The sequence below is a fragment of the Pterocles gutturalis genome, unplaced genomic scaffold, assembly GCF_000699245.1.
Source record: "Pterocles gutturalis isolate BGI_N339 unplaced genomic scaffold, ASM69924v1 scaffold12846, whole genome shotgun sequence".
Classification (NCBI taxonomy): domain Eukaryota; kingdom Metazoa; phylum Chordata; class Aves; order Pterocliformes; family Pteroclidae; genus Pterocles; species Pterocles gutturalis.
The window spans coordinates 12048-29655 of record NW_010097940.1 but is presented as its reverse complement, the minus strand read 5'-3'; the positions used below and the strand labels follow the sequence as shown (position 1 = coordinate 29655).

Genomic DNA, 17608 nt, shown 5'->3' with positions numbered 1-17608 from the left:
AGAGGGCAGCCCCTGGGGCAGGGGTTTAGGGGTGCACTGAGCTCTGGGGGGATGCAGTGGTTGTAGGGGCTGTGGTCCCACGGGGACAGGCAGCAAACGCAGGAGGAGGTGGCTGGGGACCGCAGGTGCAGGAGGCTAGCAGCTCCAGGGGTGTAGGCGAAGAAATACGGGGGTTGGGAGGTAGTGGCGGTGCACTTGGCTTGCTGCCTTCTTCCTCCTGCCACCTTTCGGCTACTAAGTGATAAAAAGTCTTGCTGCTGTGGTATGAGTTGTCTGCTCCTTGCTTTTGTTTCCTCTTTAGTGCAGACATGTCAAAGCGGGCGCAGCGTATGGAGATGCTGAAGAAAGAGGTGAGATCGCTGCTAATGGCTGCCAAAGAGGGCTTAACCCCAGCACAGCTGGAGCAGGACTATGTGGCCATGATCGGCAAACCTCTCCCTCTACATGACCTGGGCTTCCAATCCACCATGGAGCTGGTGGCAGATATGCCTGAAGTCGTTAGAGTCTGTCCTTACGAGAAAGGCACTCTTGTCCTCAAAGGTGAGGTTTTGTTCCCTAATGGGTGAAGGAAATGTTTGGGACCACAAACAATGATGTGCAGGATGAATTCCCAGAGCCCTAGATCACATATTTGTGTTATTCTTTTTCTTCTATAGCTCAGTTTAATTTCTTGTCTTTGGTGTTTCTTCCTGTGTTTTGATCTTCCTTTTAATGCTTTTCTGGTATTTCCTCCTGAAAAATCATACTGGCTTCTAGTTATTTTTGTACATTTTTCATTCTGTACTTAGTTTAGAAACCGCAGTAACATTTCTTATGGGTCCACTAGAAGAAGTGGTAAGCTTCACTTTTCCTGTAAATGGAGACTACAGCAGGAGCCAAAACCAGGGCTGGGGCCTCTCGAGAGATTCTGTAAATGTTTCTCTACCTGATTCCATGGGAAGTTTAGTCTTTATCAAAAGAACCTTTTTCATTTTCAGTTTCTTTGGGGAAGAGCTGTGGGAGCAAACAGTAGATGTAAAGAGTTGATTTGGAGTGGTGAAATAGTAATTATTTTTTTTTTAGAGTGCAACAGTAAGACAAGAAAAAGGTGTTTAAAAGCATGGAAAAGACCTAGGCTGCTCTTCAGGGAGACCTTGCCTGGGTGGGTGCTCTGTAGAGGGGGGGTTTACGGTGATTCTGGCTGAGGAGAGCAACAAGCCATTTACTGCTTTCCCAACAAAACCTGCAGCAGCTGGGTTTCCTGTTGTGATCCTATATCCAAGAATTTGACGCACCTTCCTACCTAGATCTGGATTTATAGGGTTGAGAGTGCAGATTGGTTGTTGGCTGTTAAAAATGGCTCAGTTTGCAAAGGGAGAGGAAAAGTGGTTGCCCTGCTGGAAATCAGCCACAATTTAGTGTGATTGCTTTTGCATGAGACACCTGCTTCTGAAGAGGGTGGGGGGGAAGAGGAAAGAAAGGAAACAAGAGGAGCTTTGCCTATTTAGAGCTTTTAATGGTTCACTGTTTTGGCAGTCTAATAGTTTATTTCTTTCTGTTGTAGCCATTGCAGATGAGACCACTAAAACGATTGCCAAACTGGTTGCCAGACAGAAAAGTAGTGGTAAGGCATGGAAGAGTGCAGCTGCAAGGGGAGATGCTGTTTCTCCCTCTAAGAATCCACAGAGTTTCCCTCGGGGAAGCAGGGCTCCCATCCTGCCAGCGGTGGTGAAGGCTGAGCTGCAGGATCTTCTGAGTTCCTCACCACTTCTGCTCTTGGACTTTGATAAGGCCTTCTTCAGACGCTTTGGCCGGGCATTCCAGTACACGCAATATGGATTTTCCTCCATGTTTGAAGTCCTCAGAAGCGTGTCTGATATCATTGTGGTTGAGCAGACAAGACTGGGTTCCTTGCTGGCACTGAAGAAGCGTCTGGTAGGTGAGATAGAGAAGGAAGAGATGCCGCAAGGTGGGGCGAAGGAAGAGATGCCGCAAGGTGGGGCGAAGGAAGGGATGCCGCAAGGTGGGGCGAAGGAAGGGATGCCGCAAGGCGAGGCGAAGGGAGGGTTGCCGCCAAGCACAGAGAGAAGGAAGGGATGCCGCAAGGAGAGGCGAAGGAAGGGATGCCGCAAGGAGAGGCGAAGGAAGGGATGCCGCAAGGAGAGGCGAAGGAAGGGATGCCGCAAGGAGAGGCGAAGGAAGGGATGCCGCAAGGTGAGGCTGTGTGTTATTTGACTGCAAGCACATAGCGCTCTTGCGCGCTGTGGCCAAGCAAACTGTGTTTCAAGTGGCTGTTGCTGCATTTCCAGTTGCTGTAGTAGTCCTGATTCCCCTAGGTTTTAGCACAGAAGGGCTGTGGGGTGCTGCAGAAGCAGCTGTCACAAGGGAGTTGTCTTGGTAGCAGAGTGCTTAACTAGAAATTTTCTACTGGTTGCCACAATTTTTTGCTGCGAGATGAAAGATGGGATGTTTAGCCCATTCAGAGTACAGACTTTCTGGATGTGTGCATAGGACTGGAATTTGTAGTCATTCCAGCCAATAGATAACAAAACTAGAAGGATCTCCTGAACCACTGCTCCGGAGGCTGGTAAAGCCTTTCTGATGCGCTTTTTGAGACTGAAGGTTTAGCACTTGTCTGAAAGTCACAACTACAATGTTCTGAAAACAGAAGAGACTGCAGATGTCCTCAGCATTCCCGTAACAGCTGTGAGAGAAGGCAGAAAATCACATACAATTCCTGCCAAATTCCTAACTTTTCTGAGGAAAATTAATTTTAGCATCATTCTAGCAATTGATTTAAGCCTTAGCATGCTTACAAGAGCAAGTGCTTTTTGCTTTATTTTAATTTGTTAATACAGTGAAGGATGCCTCTCAAGTGAATCTTCACGACTGTGGTGGCTGTGAATGCTACAAGAGATGAGGAAAGCAGCAGCAGTGCTTTAAGACTTTCAAATGTCTTCTCTTTCTGCTTAATATGTAACACTGCATCAGTCCAACAATGAGTAACAGCCAAATTTTTGTCTTTGCAGCAGCACCTGCAGTTGAGATACTTCCTTTGGAACCCAGCTGTGAGACCTTCCACCTGAGAGCAGAAGAGAAAGCAGTGCCAGTGGTGACACAAGCAGTAGATTTGGGCAATGGCCTCAAACAAGTAAGTGGCTGGATGAGTGATCTGCAGTTTTTTTGTGTCTTGATCCAGGGTGTGATAACTCTTACTACTGCTTTTGTTTCTGTTGGGTTTGCATTGCTGATGCACTGCTGCTTACAAAAATTTTTGTACCTGTTTTACATGAGTCTGGAAGTGACCAGACTCATCCTGACCTGGTGTATAGCTTTATATACCTGTCCTGGGCAAACCCATCACAATACCATCCAAACTAGGTCTCTTTCTGGTCTTGAGATCCACTTTGGAGATCATCTGAGGTCAGTTGAGCATGATCTTGGCTCCCTGCTAATAGTGGTGATACCTTTTGGTGTAGTTACTTGTAACTGGACTTTAATAACTTTGTTCTGAGACTAGCTGTGTGGAATTTTCATCTGCTGCAGTAGGCAAGCTATGCAGTAGTCAAGCAGCTATGTGACAGGGCTGGGGAATGGTCCATAGAGACCTTGATTTCTGCAATCTCAACTCTGCTATTTGGTTGGACTTTGAAAATTTTGGTTTTTTTTTTTTTGTTTGCTTGTTTAGTAGTGTATTTTTAGAAAGGGATGGAGTAGAACAGTACAGATGCTCTGAACTGACAGACCTGATGGGGAGAATTTGTGTCCCCTCTCTTTTTTTTTTAACATCTTTAGGCCACCTTTTTCTCAGGAAAATCCTCTTACTGAGAGTTATTTCCTCTGCCAAGCTCATCTTGTGTCTGTATGCAACTGTATGGTTGGAGCCCATAGGAAAAGGGCTCTGGGAGTGCTTCCTGACTTTGGTGTGTTGTGTACTAATGAACTTGGAAGCCTGGGGTTACAAGTTGAACTTTGTGCAGGACTTCATAAAACATAGCCTTTAGAGATTTTTGTCAGGCTGTTCTGATCCTTAAATGATTTTTTAGTTTGATGTGATGAAATTCAGAGGGAATTCCCCTAGATCAAAAAAAGTCTGCTTTTGGGGGGTGTGGTCCTGGTAACCTCAAGTCAGATTTTTTTTTTTTTCCTGTATATCACAAGGAGAACCTATTTAAAGATCCCGGCAGCATAAGACTTGGAATATGTTTGTACAACTAGTATTCCCCATCAATCACTAAGTTTGACATTTTGTTCTAAAAAATCCCTAATGGGAAGGAAAGCAAGTTGGAATATGTTACTTCACCTATGCAGTGAACACTTGGTCATCGGGATGCTGCAAGGTAGAGGGGAAAAATGTGACCTGGTTTCTGCCCTGCTGCAGGGTATCCAAGTATCCTGTCACAAGAGAGTAATAGTGGAAGTGGTGTAAAGGACAAACAAGGGAGAAAGGCTGAGTTAATCCGCTTGGCCTCGAGAAGCGTAAAGTATATAGAGCTGCTGCTCTCTGCAGCTTTTCTCACTGCCTTGAGCAGAAGGGAGGGTGTCATCCACACCATTCTTGACAGCTGCCAGTCCAGTTTGGGGCAAGGAGGTAGCCAGTCTTGCAAGCCATACCTCTTGTAAGCCTAGTTTTACAGTGTGTTTTGTTGGCTTATATTTTTATAGTTTTGTTGCTTTTTTGTAAGCATGTTTTTAAGTATGCGTCTTTTACATCTTTCACAGAAGTGTCTGTTGTTGCTACCAGTGTGTGAGCTAGAAGATAAAGATTATGTGTGCCCTGAACAGTATGATGCAAAGAGCGTTCTGGAAACAAAAATGCCACTAGTCGCAGGCACTTCTTAGAGGAAATCCATGAAATGTGAGGGTTTTTTAGAGATGATGCTGCTGCTCAGGCAAGAACTCCCTTAGTTGCTCTTTAACTCAGAAATGTTAACTCAATGTTTAACTCAATCTTTTAGTTGAAATCTTTAACTCAAAAAAATTTCAAGGACATTAGCCCATGTTCAGTCTGGAGAGGGCAAGACTCTCATCTGCTTCTTTGAAAAATGGTTAAAAGAGCCAGTATTGCAAAACCCCTTTGTTTGCAGTTGAATTTAGCCAGATAAGCAGTGGAGTGTGTGCTGGAAGACGAGTTTCTCATATGTTGACTCATGTATAATGCAGCGATAACTTGTAGCATATTCACAATGAGTAAAATTGAAATAATTTTGACTTCTGATCGCTGGAGGAGTGCTGTTTGTTGGCACAAAAGCAAGCTCTTGAGGCAGTGAAAGAAGCTGACATCTAATTAAGGTTCCCATCCTCGCTAGTTTGAGTGAGATAATGTTTTCAGCAGCTAAAGAATAACACAAAATTGTAAGCTGTGCTGCTGACTGGTGTGCAAGTTTGTTTAGAGTGAGAAAATAACAGATTTTGTAGGTTTTGTTTGTTTTATCCTTGGGAAGTAGCTCTAGTGCGAAAGTGAGATGTATTTGTGCCTTCTGTCACTTTTGAATCATTTTCAGATGCAGTTTTGCTGGTTCAGTCATGTACTCAGTCATGGAACATAGAAATAGCATCTTTTGGGTAAAATCCAACAAACAGGTGGGTTGTGTTTGGTTTGGGGTTTTTTTTGGGTTTGTGTTTTCTTCTGTTTTCTTCTGGTTTTTTTGACCATAGCCACTCAATACTTTTATCTAAATATGTAACATGATTTCAATTCCTCTCCTTTATTCCTTGCAGGAATATAAGCAAAGTAACTTTGTATCCCTCCTTACACTGGAGGGAAGAAAGAAGGAAGGAAGGGAGAGAGTGTGAAAATGAATGCTTCTGTCACGGGGAAAGTTTTAATTCAAGTTTACCCAATTTGTTGGGATTCTCGTGATATTCAGCAATTCACAGGTCTCCAGGAAACCAGAACTGGTTTTTTACCTTAATGGAAAGGCCAGTCATGCATGGTCAGTGCATGACAAGACATCTGAGTGCCACCTTCTTCTATCCCTTTGTAGCCTCAAGATTTGGAGCAGTCCCTACTAGACAAGTTGATTGTAACTCCAGAAATCCCCTCGGATGCTGTTCAGGACAGAAGCCTTTGCAGTTTACCACCACTGGAGAGAAGGTGCTTGGTGGGAGTCTTTGTGGAATTTGTTGTCTCTCCTAGCCAGTTCTACATCCACGTCTGCAGCAGTGAAACATCTGATAAACTGCAGGATATGATGATTGAGATGAGGTGCGAACACGCTACACTGATTCAGTACTATGTTACATGTGCGTGTGTTTGTGTGGAGGGAACAGGGCACCCAGCTGTTCGTTGTGGTCATTGCTGGCTTGATTACTTGCTCTGGAGGTGCCGGTGCTGTACTGAAACACGTGCTTGTAATTATTACCCATGCCTTTTAACTAGCAAGCGATAAGTGTGGTTGATGGCAACTTATGGTAGTTTGGCTGTGTCCTAGAGTCCTAAACTTTCCATAGCCTTTCCAAGCTTTTAAAGGAACTTCAGGGTTCCTTTGCCCCTCTCTATTCTCTATGCTGCTGTTGATAATGTGCTCAGTTAAGGCTTTTACCTTCGTCTCCAACACTTACCAAAAAGCAACAGGTAATAGGCTTTGCCACGTCTATATTTGAAAGCAAAACCCCATTGGTGGCTTTGTTTGTGTCAGTTACATTACGCATTTGGGATTCTATTCCACCACGACAGTGCTACAATTGCTGTTAGCTGTGTGCCAAAGAACATGCTGGGGCCCATGTAAGTGTGATTACAGACTGCAGACAGATACTATGTATGTGAGCCAGTACTCCAGAACCTGGATCATGAGAAGCACTGACATGTCAAGGTAATGTTAAAAATTAATTACTAGAATGACTGTATTTAGCCTCTGATTTAATCCTCATTAATTAACTTTTTGTTGGACCCCAAGAATATAATTCAAATGTTAAAAGTTTGGATTTGCATTTTTTAAATTGTCATTTCAGTTTACATATAGCAGAACAGAGATGCAAAGCATCTATTAAAACAACTCCTGAAAAGTCATGTCATGGGGACTTTGAGTAATCAAGATTCTTCTGAAGTTCTGTATATTTCTCTTTGTTCATCTCCTGCATCCTACTAAGCACAGTTTTTCATTATGATCTTTTGCAGAAACTGTTACTCATATAAACTTGTCTCTGATCGATATATCATGCCTGAGTCTGCACTGCAGCCTGGACAGCTCTGCTGTGTAATGGTCATGAAATGGTGGTATCGTGTTATCATCCACCGTGTGATCAATGACCAAGAAGTAGAGGTGTTCTACGCAGATTACGGAAACCTTGAAATTGTCCAAAGGTCTTGTCTGAGATTCCTCAAGTAAGTAAATTACACATGGGTCACAGAACGGTTGAGGTTGGAAGAGACCTCTGGAGGTCATCCTGTCCAGCCTCCCTGGGTCATTGAGAGCTGTCTGCCCAGGACCATGTCCAGATGGCCTGTGAATGTCCCCAAGGATGGAGGCTCCATGACTTCTCTGAGCAACCTGTTACAGTGCTTGGTCACCCTCATGGTGAAAATGCTGCATTCCAGCCAGCTGGCCCCCAGTACATACTGGTGCATGATGTTGTTCCTCCCCAAGTGCAGGACTTCGTTGAAGTTCATGAGGTTCCTGTCTGCCGGTTTCTGTCTCCTGTTGAGGTCCCTCTGAATGGTACCATGACCCTCTGGTGTATCAGCCACTCCTCCCAGTTTTGAATCATCAGGAGACTTGCTGTAGGTAGACTCTTCCCCCAACATCCAGATTGTTAATGAAGGTGTTGAACAGTGTTGGAGCCAGTATTGACCCCTGGGGTACATGGCTAGTTCCTGACCTCCAAGGAGACTTTGTACCACTGATCACCGCTCTCTGGGCCTGCCCTTTCAACCAGTTCTCAGTCTGCTCGTACAGCCAATACTTCATTAGTTTTTCTGTGAGGATCTTACAGGACACACTATCAAAAGCCTGACAGAAATCAAGGTAAACAATACCCACTGCTCTCCCCTCGCCTGCCAGGCCAGTCATTTCATCGTAGAAGGTTGTCAAGTTGGTCAAGCATGACTTGGTGAATCCATGCTGACTCCAGTCACCTTCCTGTCCTTCATTTTGTCCTTGAAACGGTCTCCAGGATTAGTTGTTCCATTGCCTTCAAGGTGAGGCTGAATGGCCTGTCTTTCTTCAGAAAGACATCCCAGCATGCAGATTTCCTAGAAAGGATCTGGGTTTTTGTTCCATAGTGGTGCCTTAGAGCACTTCCTTGATTACATGCTTGAGGTGACATTGTTTAAAACCTGTTTTGCTGGTCAGTTTGGGCTCTTTGCTTAGCAACCCTGTCCATCGCTTCCACACAGTGAGTATGAACTAAATCCTTTCCTATTTCTGTCTTCATTCCTCAGTCTTTCCTCTTGCCATTTCTGGTCACGTTGGGGCACGCTCCCTAGTCCTCCTTCCTGGGTTCCATGAATGGATGTAAACATCCTCCTGAATGGATGTCAGTCCAAGTGGGATGCATTTGCAGTGTCAGTGTCATTCTACTCTGCAATTTGGTACCTTTTCCATATTTGCTTCTTCCCTCTCATTTGCCTCTGTTCTGCCTGGCTATTGTCATTCTTTGTTTCAAAAATCATTGCTCTCTGTCCATAACTTTGTAATTGTAAGGGGTTGTGATGGGAAGATGCTTGGGCAAGGGAAGGCATAAGGGACCAGTTGTTACTGGTGTTTCTGCTGTGCCCATTCTCTGGTTACAGAGTGTTTTCCAAAGCTGCTGTTGGGTTTTGTTCATAGGTGCAAAATCCAACACATGCCTCTATACCTAAGCTGATTGTAAAACCCAGAAGAGGAAGAAGTTCTGCTCTTCTGCCTGTTTTTGCTGTTGTGGTAATGGCTTTGTTTTGTGTTGTAGGTGGTGCTACTTGAAGCTCCCTGCTCAGGCCATCCCATGTTCCTTAGCATGGGTAAAACCCGTGAAGGTATGTGTTCACATGCAGTTTTGTTTCTTGACATATGTATGAGAGCTATCGAGTAGAGGTTGGCTTTATCTTCTGTTAAGGGAAAACATTTAGATTAATTCAGGTCCTGTTGGTGTTTACAGCAGAATTGCTGCTGTTGTGTTCAGCAGAGTATGACAGTGTAAGGCTGTTTCTGCAAGAGATCACCCTTCCGCTGTCTGTTTTCCTTACGATCAGAATATTCTTGCTCATATTGTTGCAGAAACAGATAGCTACTGTTAAGCAAACAAGCTAACTTGTTTCTTCCCCTGACAGTAGTTCTCTAGGGTCCTTCTAAAGCCTTGGTTGAAAAAATTTCTTCTGTGACAGAGCTTTAACTGAGTTGTTTTGGTGCAATTATTATAGCCAAAGAATTGTAGAGGTGATAAGAAAGTTTCTCTGTGCTGGGAAACCTCTTGGTCAAGAATCCTGAGAAATACCATCTCTGAAGGAAAGCATGTGAGCACAGTTGCTGCTTCTGTGTTTTAAATTAAGACATTATGTATAAAAAGTTCTTCTGGTTTTTGAGGGTTAAAGCGTCACGGTTTTCATTGTGGTGAGGCTTAGCAGCTTCTTAAAACTTCTGACAATTTTTAACATTCATAATCACATGATTCCAGGAATTAAAAAAAAACCCCACAACAACAAAAAAAAACAACCAACAACGGTATTTTAGGCAGTTGTGATGAAATCACTGGTGAATGCCATAAAACCATGTTAGAAAATAAATATTTAGGGTGCAAGGGCATTCCCAGTGTAACTAGCATTGCAGGCTTTGGGGTAGTTTCATTTAGTTCAGCGCAGGGAAGCTTGTCTGCCTGCCTTGCCTGTGTTTGTCTGTTGCCTAACTTGGTTTAATTGCCCTTTTGACAAGTGCTCACAAAGGAAAGTCTCAGATGGTGGATGTCGGTCTGTTTATAGTAACTTTACATTCTTGTTTCTTCTTCAGGGTACGTGGTCCAATGCAGCAACTCTCCTGTTCAAGAGCCTGTGTGCCTCCAAGCTGCTTGTGGGCATCGTGGATGAATACGTGAACAGCGTTTTGCATCTCTTCTTGTGTGACACATCCACTGCGAAGGACGTCTACTTTCACAACGTCTTGAAAGATGGGGGATACGCGGACCTCTGCAGAGAGAACATTCCTTCTCAGGTCAGGAGGGAGGCGTGTGCTGCTGAAAGGAAGGGCAGGGAAAGGATCGTTGGGTGCCTGTAATGGGAGGATCTTTAGCTTCAAGCAAGCAGTTTTGTGAAGAGCAAAACTGGTATTCCCTGCTTTCCTGTAACTTACCATTTTGTGACTACATTGCACAGTGTCACTCTGTGGTGAGAGCTTTCTTGTTGGTTAGGGTGGAAGCTGGTGATGTGACAGAGACATTCTAGTTTAGTAGAACAAGTTCTTTTCATCCTGTCTTCTAACAGTGGTTAGGTTTTGATTTTTTTTTAATTAGCTTGTAAGCATTGCAGATTCATCTAGAGCTCACACACATCTTGTATAAATAATATGGAAAAGTAAAATGGCTGTAAATGTTCTCAGCATAAAGCCAAAAGGAGATGGAATTCAGAGGTTGTTAAGAGATGCTCAACTACGCATTGTTAATTCCAGCAAGTTTTCGTAGTCATACCTTAAGAGGCCTCTGATTCACCCAAACAATTAATGAGAGCAAGTTGATTAGATTTTTGGTGACTCACTTGAACTAGTGTTAGGTAGTGGCAGGAGCAGTTGAGTGAGGAACAGGACAGTTAAATAAATTGGTTTGGCCTTCTCTGCTCTAGGCACTGAGGATTGGTTATGCTGTTAACAAACTGAATTATGAAAATGAGCTTGGTTTAAAAAGTCTTTTACTTTGCCAGTGAAATGTACAATGGTTGGACAACATAACCATAGTTGATTGCACATTGTGCCTTGGACAGACATTCAAGTTGTAAGCCAGTGCAGAGAGTGTTTATGATTTAGGCCCATCTGTGTCATTATCTGAATGTCTCGGCTCAGTTTCAACTAAGAACTGTGTGGATCTGAAAACCCTTAGAAAGGTACTGCCATGATTTTATATCTCAGCAGAAAGTCAGGCGTTACAGCCTGGAGTGCTCGTATCTGTTGTTTTATTCAATAGATGCAGAATGTGTGTTTTGGCAGGATTAGATCCTGTGATTGCATTTTTGCAAGTGTATGCCCAATTCTGGGGGAAGGGGGACATTGCTGAGTAATTTTGTTGCTGGAGGGAGGGGATTTGATTTTCATAATAAGACAATTTCTGCAATTTGGAGCTAACTTGTGGGTGGCGTGCTTTTTCATAAAACCTATTGAAAATTTGCTGAATCCTTTTTCTTCTTCGTGGTAGTTACAACATGGTTTTCTTTACTATACTGGGGTTTTTTGTTTGTTTGTTCCTAGGGATTCATGGAACTGAATCCCTCGGCTTTGTATGTTAGGCCCAGTGGAAACCAGGAGAATGCTGAGCTGGTGAAGCCAGACCTTTGCTTGCAGCAGGGATCTCCAGATGCACATAGTGAAACAGCAAGCTCAAAGCTGGATGGGCATGAATGGTGTGACCAGGTGGGAGCTTGCCTGTGGCTTAACTATCATTCAGTGAAATCGGCTCCAGGGGTCAGTAGATGTGTTGTTTTAGTCCCATGCAGTTTTTTGTAGAGTTGTGTTTTTTTGCTTTTATAAAAAGCAAGCAGAACCATAATATAAAAGTGATTACACATGGACCATAAATACATGTTTGCTTCTCAGATCCCTTTGGAGACTTCAGGCAGTCTATGTGCTCAGTGATTTCTCTAACCTCCCATATGCACCATAATTTTTCAGTTAGAGAGAAAATGGAATCTGAGAACTCAGACCAGTAAGAGATTCTCAAGATCAGTTTGACTTAGTGCTTTCATGTTTTGCACCCCCAGGAGTCTAGAAGTGGCACGTTTTCCTCTTAAATCTGTGGTGTTTGGCAAAGGATGTGTAGTAAGTCGAAGTATCATTTAAATGAGGGAAAAGACCAGAAGAACTAGTAGTATATTTGCATTAAGGGTCTTGCTTGTTCTGAACTTATCTGAAAGGAAGCGATTTGCAGTCCTCATTGTTGCAGGGGTAAGGCTGTACACAGCTACAGTTTTAATAAAAAGATAACTCTAAAGGTGGATGATATCCAGATCTGGGTACTGCTTTACACCTGTGATTTCAGAGCATGTTAAAAAGAGGAGCCCCTTGCAATTTAACAGATGGAGAAACTGGTGAACAGAGGGGTTAAATAGGGAGTAAAACCCAGGTCTTGAGTGCAATCTGATACATTACTGGTAGAAACACCAGGAACACTTGTCTACAGGTTACTCTCTCTACTTTTCTGTGTTATTTAAATTGTAGTATTTTCATGACACATTTTATTACAGGGGCCAAAGCACCTTTCAAGTAAATGTCAGCTGTTGAAGCGTTCAGCAGTGGGCCTGTTCCGGGGCTGTTGTTCTGACGTTTCTCTGAAATAAGAGTAAAAGCTAGTGTAATGTTAGTAACTTGTAAAGAAGTCACTTTACCTAGGTTTTGGTTTAGCCAGCTGTGTTTCTGTGCTGTATATCTTGGATATTAATGGCCTTGCACTGTCAATACATCATCTGAACTGAAGGTCCCAAACCAGCATCTGTATGTATTTGGAAGAAATTAATGTGGCTGAGCCTCTGCAAATCTGAGTTTATTGTGATTTTTATGGAAAAATCTGGTTAACTGTAGCAAGATCCACGTGTGTAAATGTCAAACATAGCTGGCAATTTGGAGACTGGAGGAATGTAAATGCATTCAGGTTTCCTTCTGTCTGATTTCAAGGGCCTTAGAATACTTTTCCAGAAAATTAAGTCCTGCAGATCTCTCCTTGTGTAAGACTTTAAACATTTTCTTCTCTGCTGTTCTGTTTAGTTGCCCAAAATGATTCTTTCTCTTCCTTGGCGAATCACTAACATGATCATCAAAGTCAATTATAAAATTACTCAATGTTTTGAGCTGGAATGAAATATGCCTAATATGACACTTGTAAGTGCTCAGCTGGCATTTTCTGGTAACTCCTCTTAAGCAGTGGGGAACTCCCTTTGCATTTTCCAATCTTAGATTTGCCTTGTCAGGATTAACACCACCACCACCCCCTCCTAAGTGCAAAATGGCTGGACGCTGTGTTGTATCAGCTCTGCTCCATTAGGACACTTTTCCATGGTACAATTTCTCAGAAGGCAGCAAGCAATAACCAGAAAACTTTGCTTGAATAAAGCTGTGCTTTCCCAGTAATAAGTTTTACTGTGGAGAAGTTTCAGTGACAATTAGTTTCTTGTTTGCATTATTTCCTGACCTTCCATGTTCTTTCTGTCCTTTCCAAATAGCCCAGACTTCTCCAGGTAGGAATATTAAAACTTCCGAGCAGAACAGAAAAGCTCTTTTGCATTTCTCTCTCGGTTAATATCCGAGTGGTATCATCTGATTGCTCTGCAATCTGCTCCAGATTGCTCCTGCTTTCTTCTGCCCACCCTGGCTGTACCTTTTCTTGCTTTGTCCATCTCCTTAGCCGTGGCACCTGTCAGCTAAGAAGGAGAAACAGGATGATGTGTGCCCACTTTTGGATGAAGTGAGTGTCCCGAGAACAACAGACCAAAATCCTGAATGTGCACAAGAGGATACAAATGAAACTTCTACAGAGCTTATGGAAGTGGTTAAGGTAAGGGCATTTTTCTCTATTGAGGAGTTATTGTCTTTAGATTATTTGAATAACCCTTTGATTGCTTTGACATGTATTTTTTAAAAGTGACTGGCAATGAAATAACAACTAGCTGTTAGCATGGGCTCAGAGCTATAGCTTTTTCCTCATTGCTGTTATTTCTGGTGTCACTGGTGATCCACTAGTGCTCCACTGGCATGTCAAGGTGTTGTGGAAGCAAGACTGACCATTTCAGGACTTTATAGATCAAACCTGGCCCTTATTCACTGCTCTTCTCTCTCTTCCATTCACAGTCCTGAGGGTTACTAGGAGTTATTGTGGGGCTACTCTTGATCACTCAGGCCTCTTCTGAGTTAGGAGGGTGGGTTTGGGAGGATTGTGTTTTGGGCTGTGCTTTGAGGCATTGTGTGGCGCTGGTGTTGCGACTTTGCTTCTTAAATAGCAGTTAACAATGAGGCTAACAGGGCCTGCAGCATGGCCTTTTGCAAACATTTCACTCTGGGTCCAGCAGGGAGCCAGTGTCGCTCAGGGTTTGTGGAGCCACAGAAGGCATTACAGAGCTGGAAATGGGAGTGTGCCTGCAAGGTTTTGGATAAACACAGCTCCTTGCACATCTGGAGGTTGATGGCGCCTGAGACAAAGCTCTTTCTAGAAGGATGAGGGTGAAAATTGGCTCTCAGGTAGTCTAGAGCAGAGCTGGAAGAATTGGTGACTGGGAGATATTACCTGAAAGGGATGGAGAGAAAGCAAGCTGGGAAAAGGGACCTTGAGAGAATGAGAGAAGGGGAAAACTTCTTGTAGGAAGGGTGGGGAGAAAGTGTGATGAGATGAAATGGAGGCAGGTGGGTAGATAGCAGTAGGGTCCTTGTGAGCTGGCTTCAGTTCTCCCCTGCAAGTATTAAACTGTGTGAGTTTCGAAGCATGAGAATTTCCTTAACTGGATCAGAGAAGTCCTGGGCACATTTTCTGTCCCTGGCTGTGATCTCTGTTACAGTCTTTAGAGGAAGTGAGAAGAATTTCTATTAAGAAAGACTGTAGGATGAAAAAATAATCCTGCCTATAGACATTAAGGGGAAAAAAATGCACCAGTCAGCTAGTTATGAGGACAGACAGGAGGATTTCCTCTCTCTGATTCCTGCCCATCTCTTGACCTCAGGGTTTTGTGGCACTTGCAGCATCACCAAGTGGTATTCCTTCCTTTCCAGTTTTCACTGCTCATGTTTTCCTTTTCAGTGGTGGTGTTCTTAGTTGTGTGAATCAGGAGAAAGAGCAGATGCTGCCTTACTTCCTGCCCCTCACAGCACTCTCTAGGGTGCCTCGTTTGCCTCTTTTGTAAACTGAACAGCCTCTTTTTAAAATTCTTTCCATCCCAGCTTTTTCCAGTGCTAACAGACATTTTTAGTGTCCACCCTTGCACCCTGTCTCTTTCTGCTTTGCCATGGAGTGGCAGTGACACTGCCTGTCCCCCAACAAGGATAGCATGGCTGGCAAAAGGAGATAATTTTTTAACCTTGTTTTTTTCCCCTTGTCCTAACACTCTGGTTTTTACTGCATGCTGGGAAGAAGTTTCAGTGGGCTGATGGTATCAAGCTGAATATTTGGTTAATTGGACTCCGGTGATGCCTGTCATTCCAATTATTCTGTCTTGGCATCCTGTCAGCACAGAATTTCTGCTGCTCAGCCATGTTGCCCTCCATGCTGCTTCAGAAGCGCCTCATGGTCCCCTTGTGGGGGCCAATTTAAATTGCTTAAATCTGTTTGGAAATACAATTGTTTTGTTCTGAGCCAGTCCTCTGAACACTCTCTCACCAATGGGTGAAGCACCTCTGGAAGGTGATTTACCCCTTCTGAAGATGGATGGTTTTCTTCTGCTGCCTTGACAACGGAAGAAGCTTAGAGAGCAAGCACCTAATTTTTGAACAGCTATGGTTGGGCAAGGTGAATTGCTGCTTGTCTGTCATTTCACTGTTTTTCTCCTCTGTGCTGAGTTAACAAATACAAACATTGCCTCTAGTCTCTGGCTATTGCGGAGACATGGGCAATCATCCCTGGAACTGAAGTTTAATTTGTATTCTTAAGCAAAAATGCAGACGGACTTATTCTGACTCGATTCCCACTTCCTTGCAGAAACTCCCTCTATAATTTCTGTAATTTGTTCTGCGTGGGGCTGCTCAGAGGTGAGCCAGCTGTTAATTCTTTGTGAAGACATGGTGACTTGTATCTTGTAATAATCTGTCGCTCTTTTCAGTTTGCTGTGCAGGAAAAGCTGCCCTTTGGCCAAGGTTGTAAGTAACTAGTTTTTCTGGTTTTGTTTTTTAAATAGTCCAGTTGCTGATATTACAGTTCTTTGTGGACTTTGAGAGACGATAAAAATCAGAGCAGCTAATGAACCGAGTGTGCACTTATCACACCCTCTCCTGAGTTTTCTGTATACATTTGCAGACACCTCATTCTCTTGGAGAGTCCTCAATGTGTGCTGTCTTATTCAAGTCAGTGGAAGACTTTGGCACCTCCCTTATCTACTCCGAGCAACCAGCAGAAGTGAGACAAGATGACCCTGATCAGTTAGAAAGATTTTCCAACAAGGCCCAACTTCATGAAGCTCTACATCCCTCTGTTCTACTTATGGCACTACCATTTATGCTGGACAACCATAACAGTACGAATAGATTTGTCAGTAAAATTTAACAGGGCAGAACGCTGGGCAGTCTGTCACCATACTGTGAGTCTTGCAGTCGCTGTTGGGTATCCTAGGACTGGTATGGCTTCTTGGCTAGGACAGATGAAAATGTTGTTGTTTCTGTGGGATGGAGATGCGACAAGAATAAATGGCTGGTTGCAGTGCATCAGTTTGACCTTTGTGCAGCAAAATGGTTCTGTAAATGTTTAATGGGAAGAAATTAATTGAGGGTTACTTCTCTCTGTTGATTTTTGTTGTCTTTTCTGGACTTTCTGCTGCTTTCATGCGGAAGTCTTTGTTTCTCTACTCCAGTTCATTTCATACTGAGAGTCTCTCAATCGCCCAGCTGTAAGGGGCAAAAGCATTTTTTAAACCTCGTAAGGTCCCTGTGTGGGTGTTCATCGTCCATATGATGAAAGAATTTACAGCACCCGTAGGAGAGTTGCCCAATTTATGAAGTAGATTGACTTGCCAAAGACAGTGCCTGTTTGTGCTTTGGAACAGAGCTCTCTGCCGTCTGTCTGGAGCAGAGGTCTTGTTCTCCAGACATGCACTACTTATTTCCCATCTGCTTTCCCCCCTCTGGGGAAATAGGGGTGAGCACTGGGAGGAGAGGGAGAGAGAGGCTCTCGGATTATTCCACGTTGGGCTCCTCAAATAGGTGTGCAGTAGAAAATCCTCTTGCCATGACCTGGTAAGGTCCAGGCAAAAGGGATTTTGATCTAAACTTGCCAATGTACATACCATCTTTCTTCTCTGTGTCCCTCCTTATGCAGGTGAAGAGAAAATGAAGAACAAAGACCTTCCCAGGAGCCTTGCAGTTGGTCTGTGCAGTGCCAGTGGGCTGTCTGACCAAGGGCCATCTCAGAAACTGTATGTTCCTCGTACCATGCTGTCTGCGGTGTTGGCATCCGCACGCTTAGCCACTCCCAGGGATTGCTTCCAGTGGCTCCCCAGCCTGAGAAAGGTGTGAGCAGAGGGGAGAAGCTGGAGCTGGAGCAGCTGCCAAGGAAGAAGGCTGACTAGAGCAACAGTGGTCCTCTGTGTTGACTGTGCTGTCCTTTTCTTTGTTAAGAAACATTTGATCCCTTGAAAAACTTGGAGTCTGAAATCCTTCTCAGATGTGTCCAGTACATGTGCTAAATGTTACTTTTACTCTCAGGAAAATAGTTTGGTTTTGTTGTACTGCTGTTGTACTGATTTATTGCTCTTTAATGTAATGGTTTGGGAGAACACCTAAGTGTCATGTTGTGTTATATGTCCTTTAAATTTAGGAGAGGGAAGCTG

At 43.7% G+C, this 17608-nt stretch overlaps 1 protein-coding gene across 1 annotated transcript; it reads left to right on the top strand.

Moving 5' to 3' along the window:
* The first annotated feature begins 308 nt into the window (after positions 1-308).
* Positions 309-17294, top strand: TDRD5 (tudor domain containing 5). The gene is made up of 8 exons (XM_010087194.1): positions 309-540; positions 1544-2193; positions 5967-6187; positions 7100-7306; positions 8869-8935; positions 9903-10103; positions 11346-11460; positions 17098-17294. The coding sequence occupies exons 1-8, from the start codon at positions 309-311 to the stop codon at positions 17292-17294; spliced, it is 1890 nt and encodes a 629-aa protein (XP_010085496.1).
* The last annotated feature ends 314 nt before the right edge of the window (positions 17295-17608 follow it).

Excerpts from the sequence above, each read along its gene's own strand:
- TDRD5 (XM_010087194.1), top strand. The coding sequence starts at position 309 with ATGTCAAAGCGGGCGCAGCGTATGGAGATGCTGAAGAAAGAGGTGAGA. Across the intron at positions 2,194-5,966 it reads GAAGGAAGGGATGCCGCAAG|CCTCAAGATTTGGAGCAGTC; the intron begins GTGAGGCTGTGT and ends ATCCCTTTGTAG. Across the intron at positions 10,104-11,345 it reads GAGAGAACATTCCTTCTCAG|GGATTCATGGAACTGAATCC; the intron begins GTCAGGAGGGAG and ends GTTTGTTCCTAG.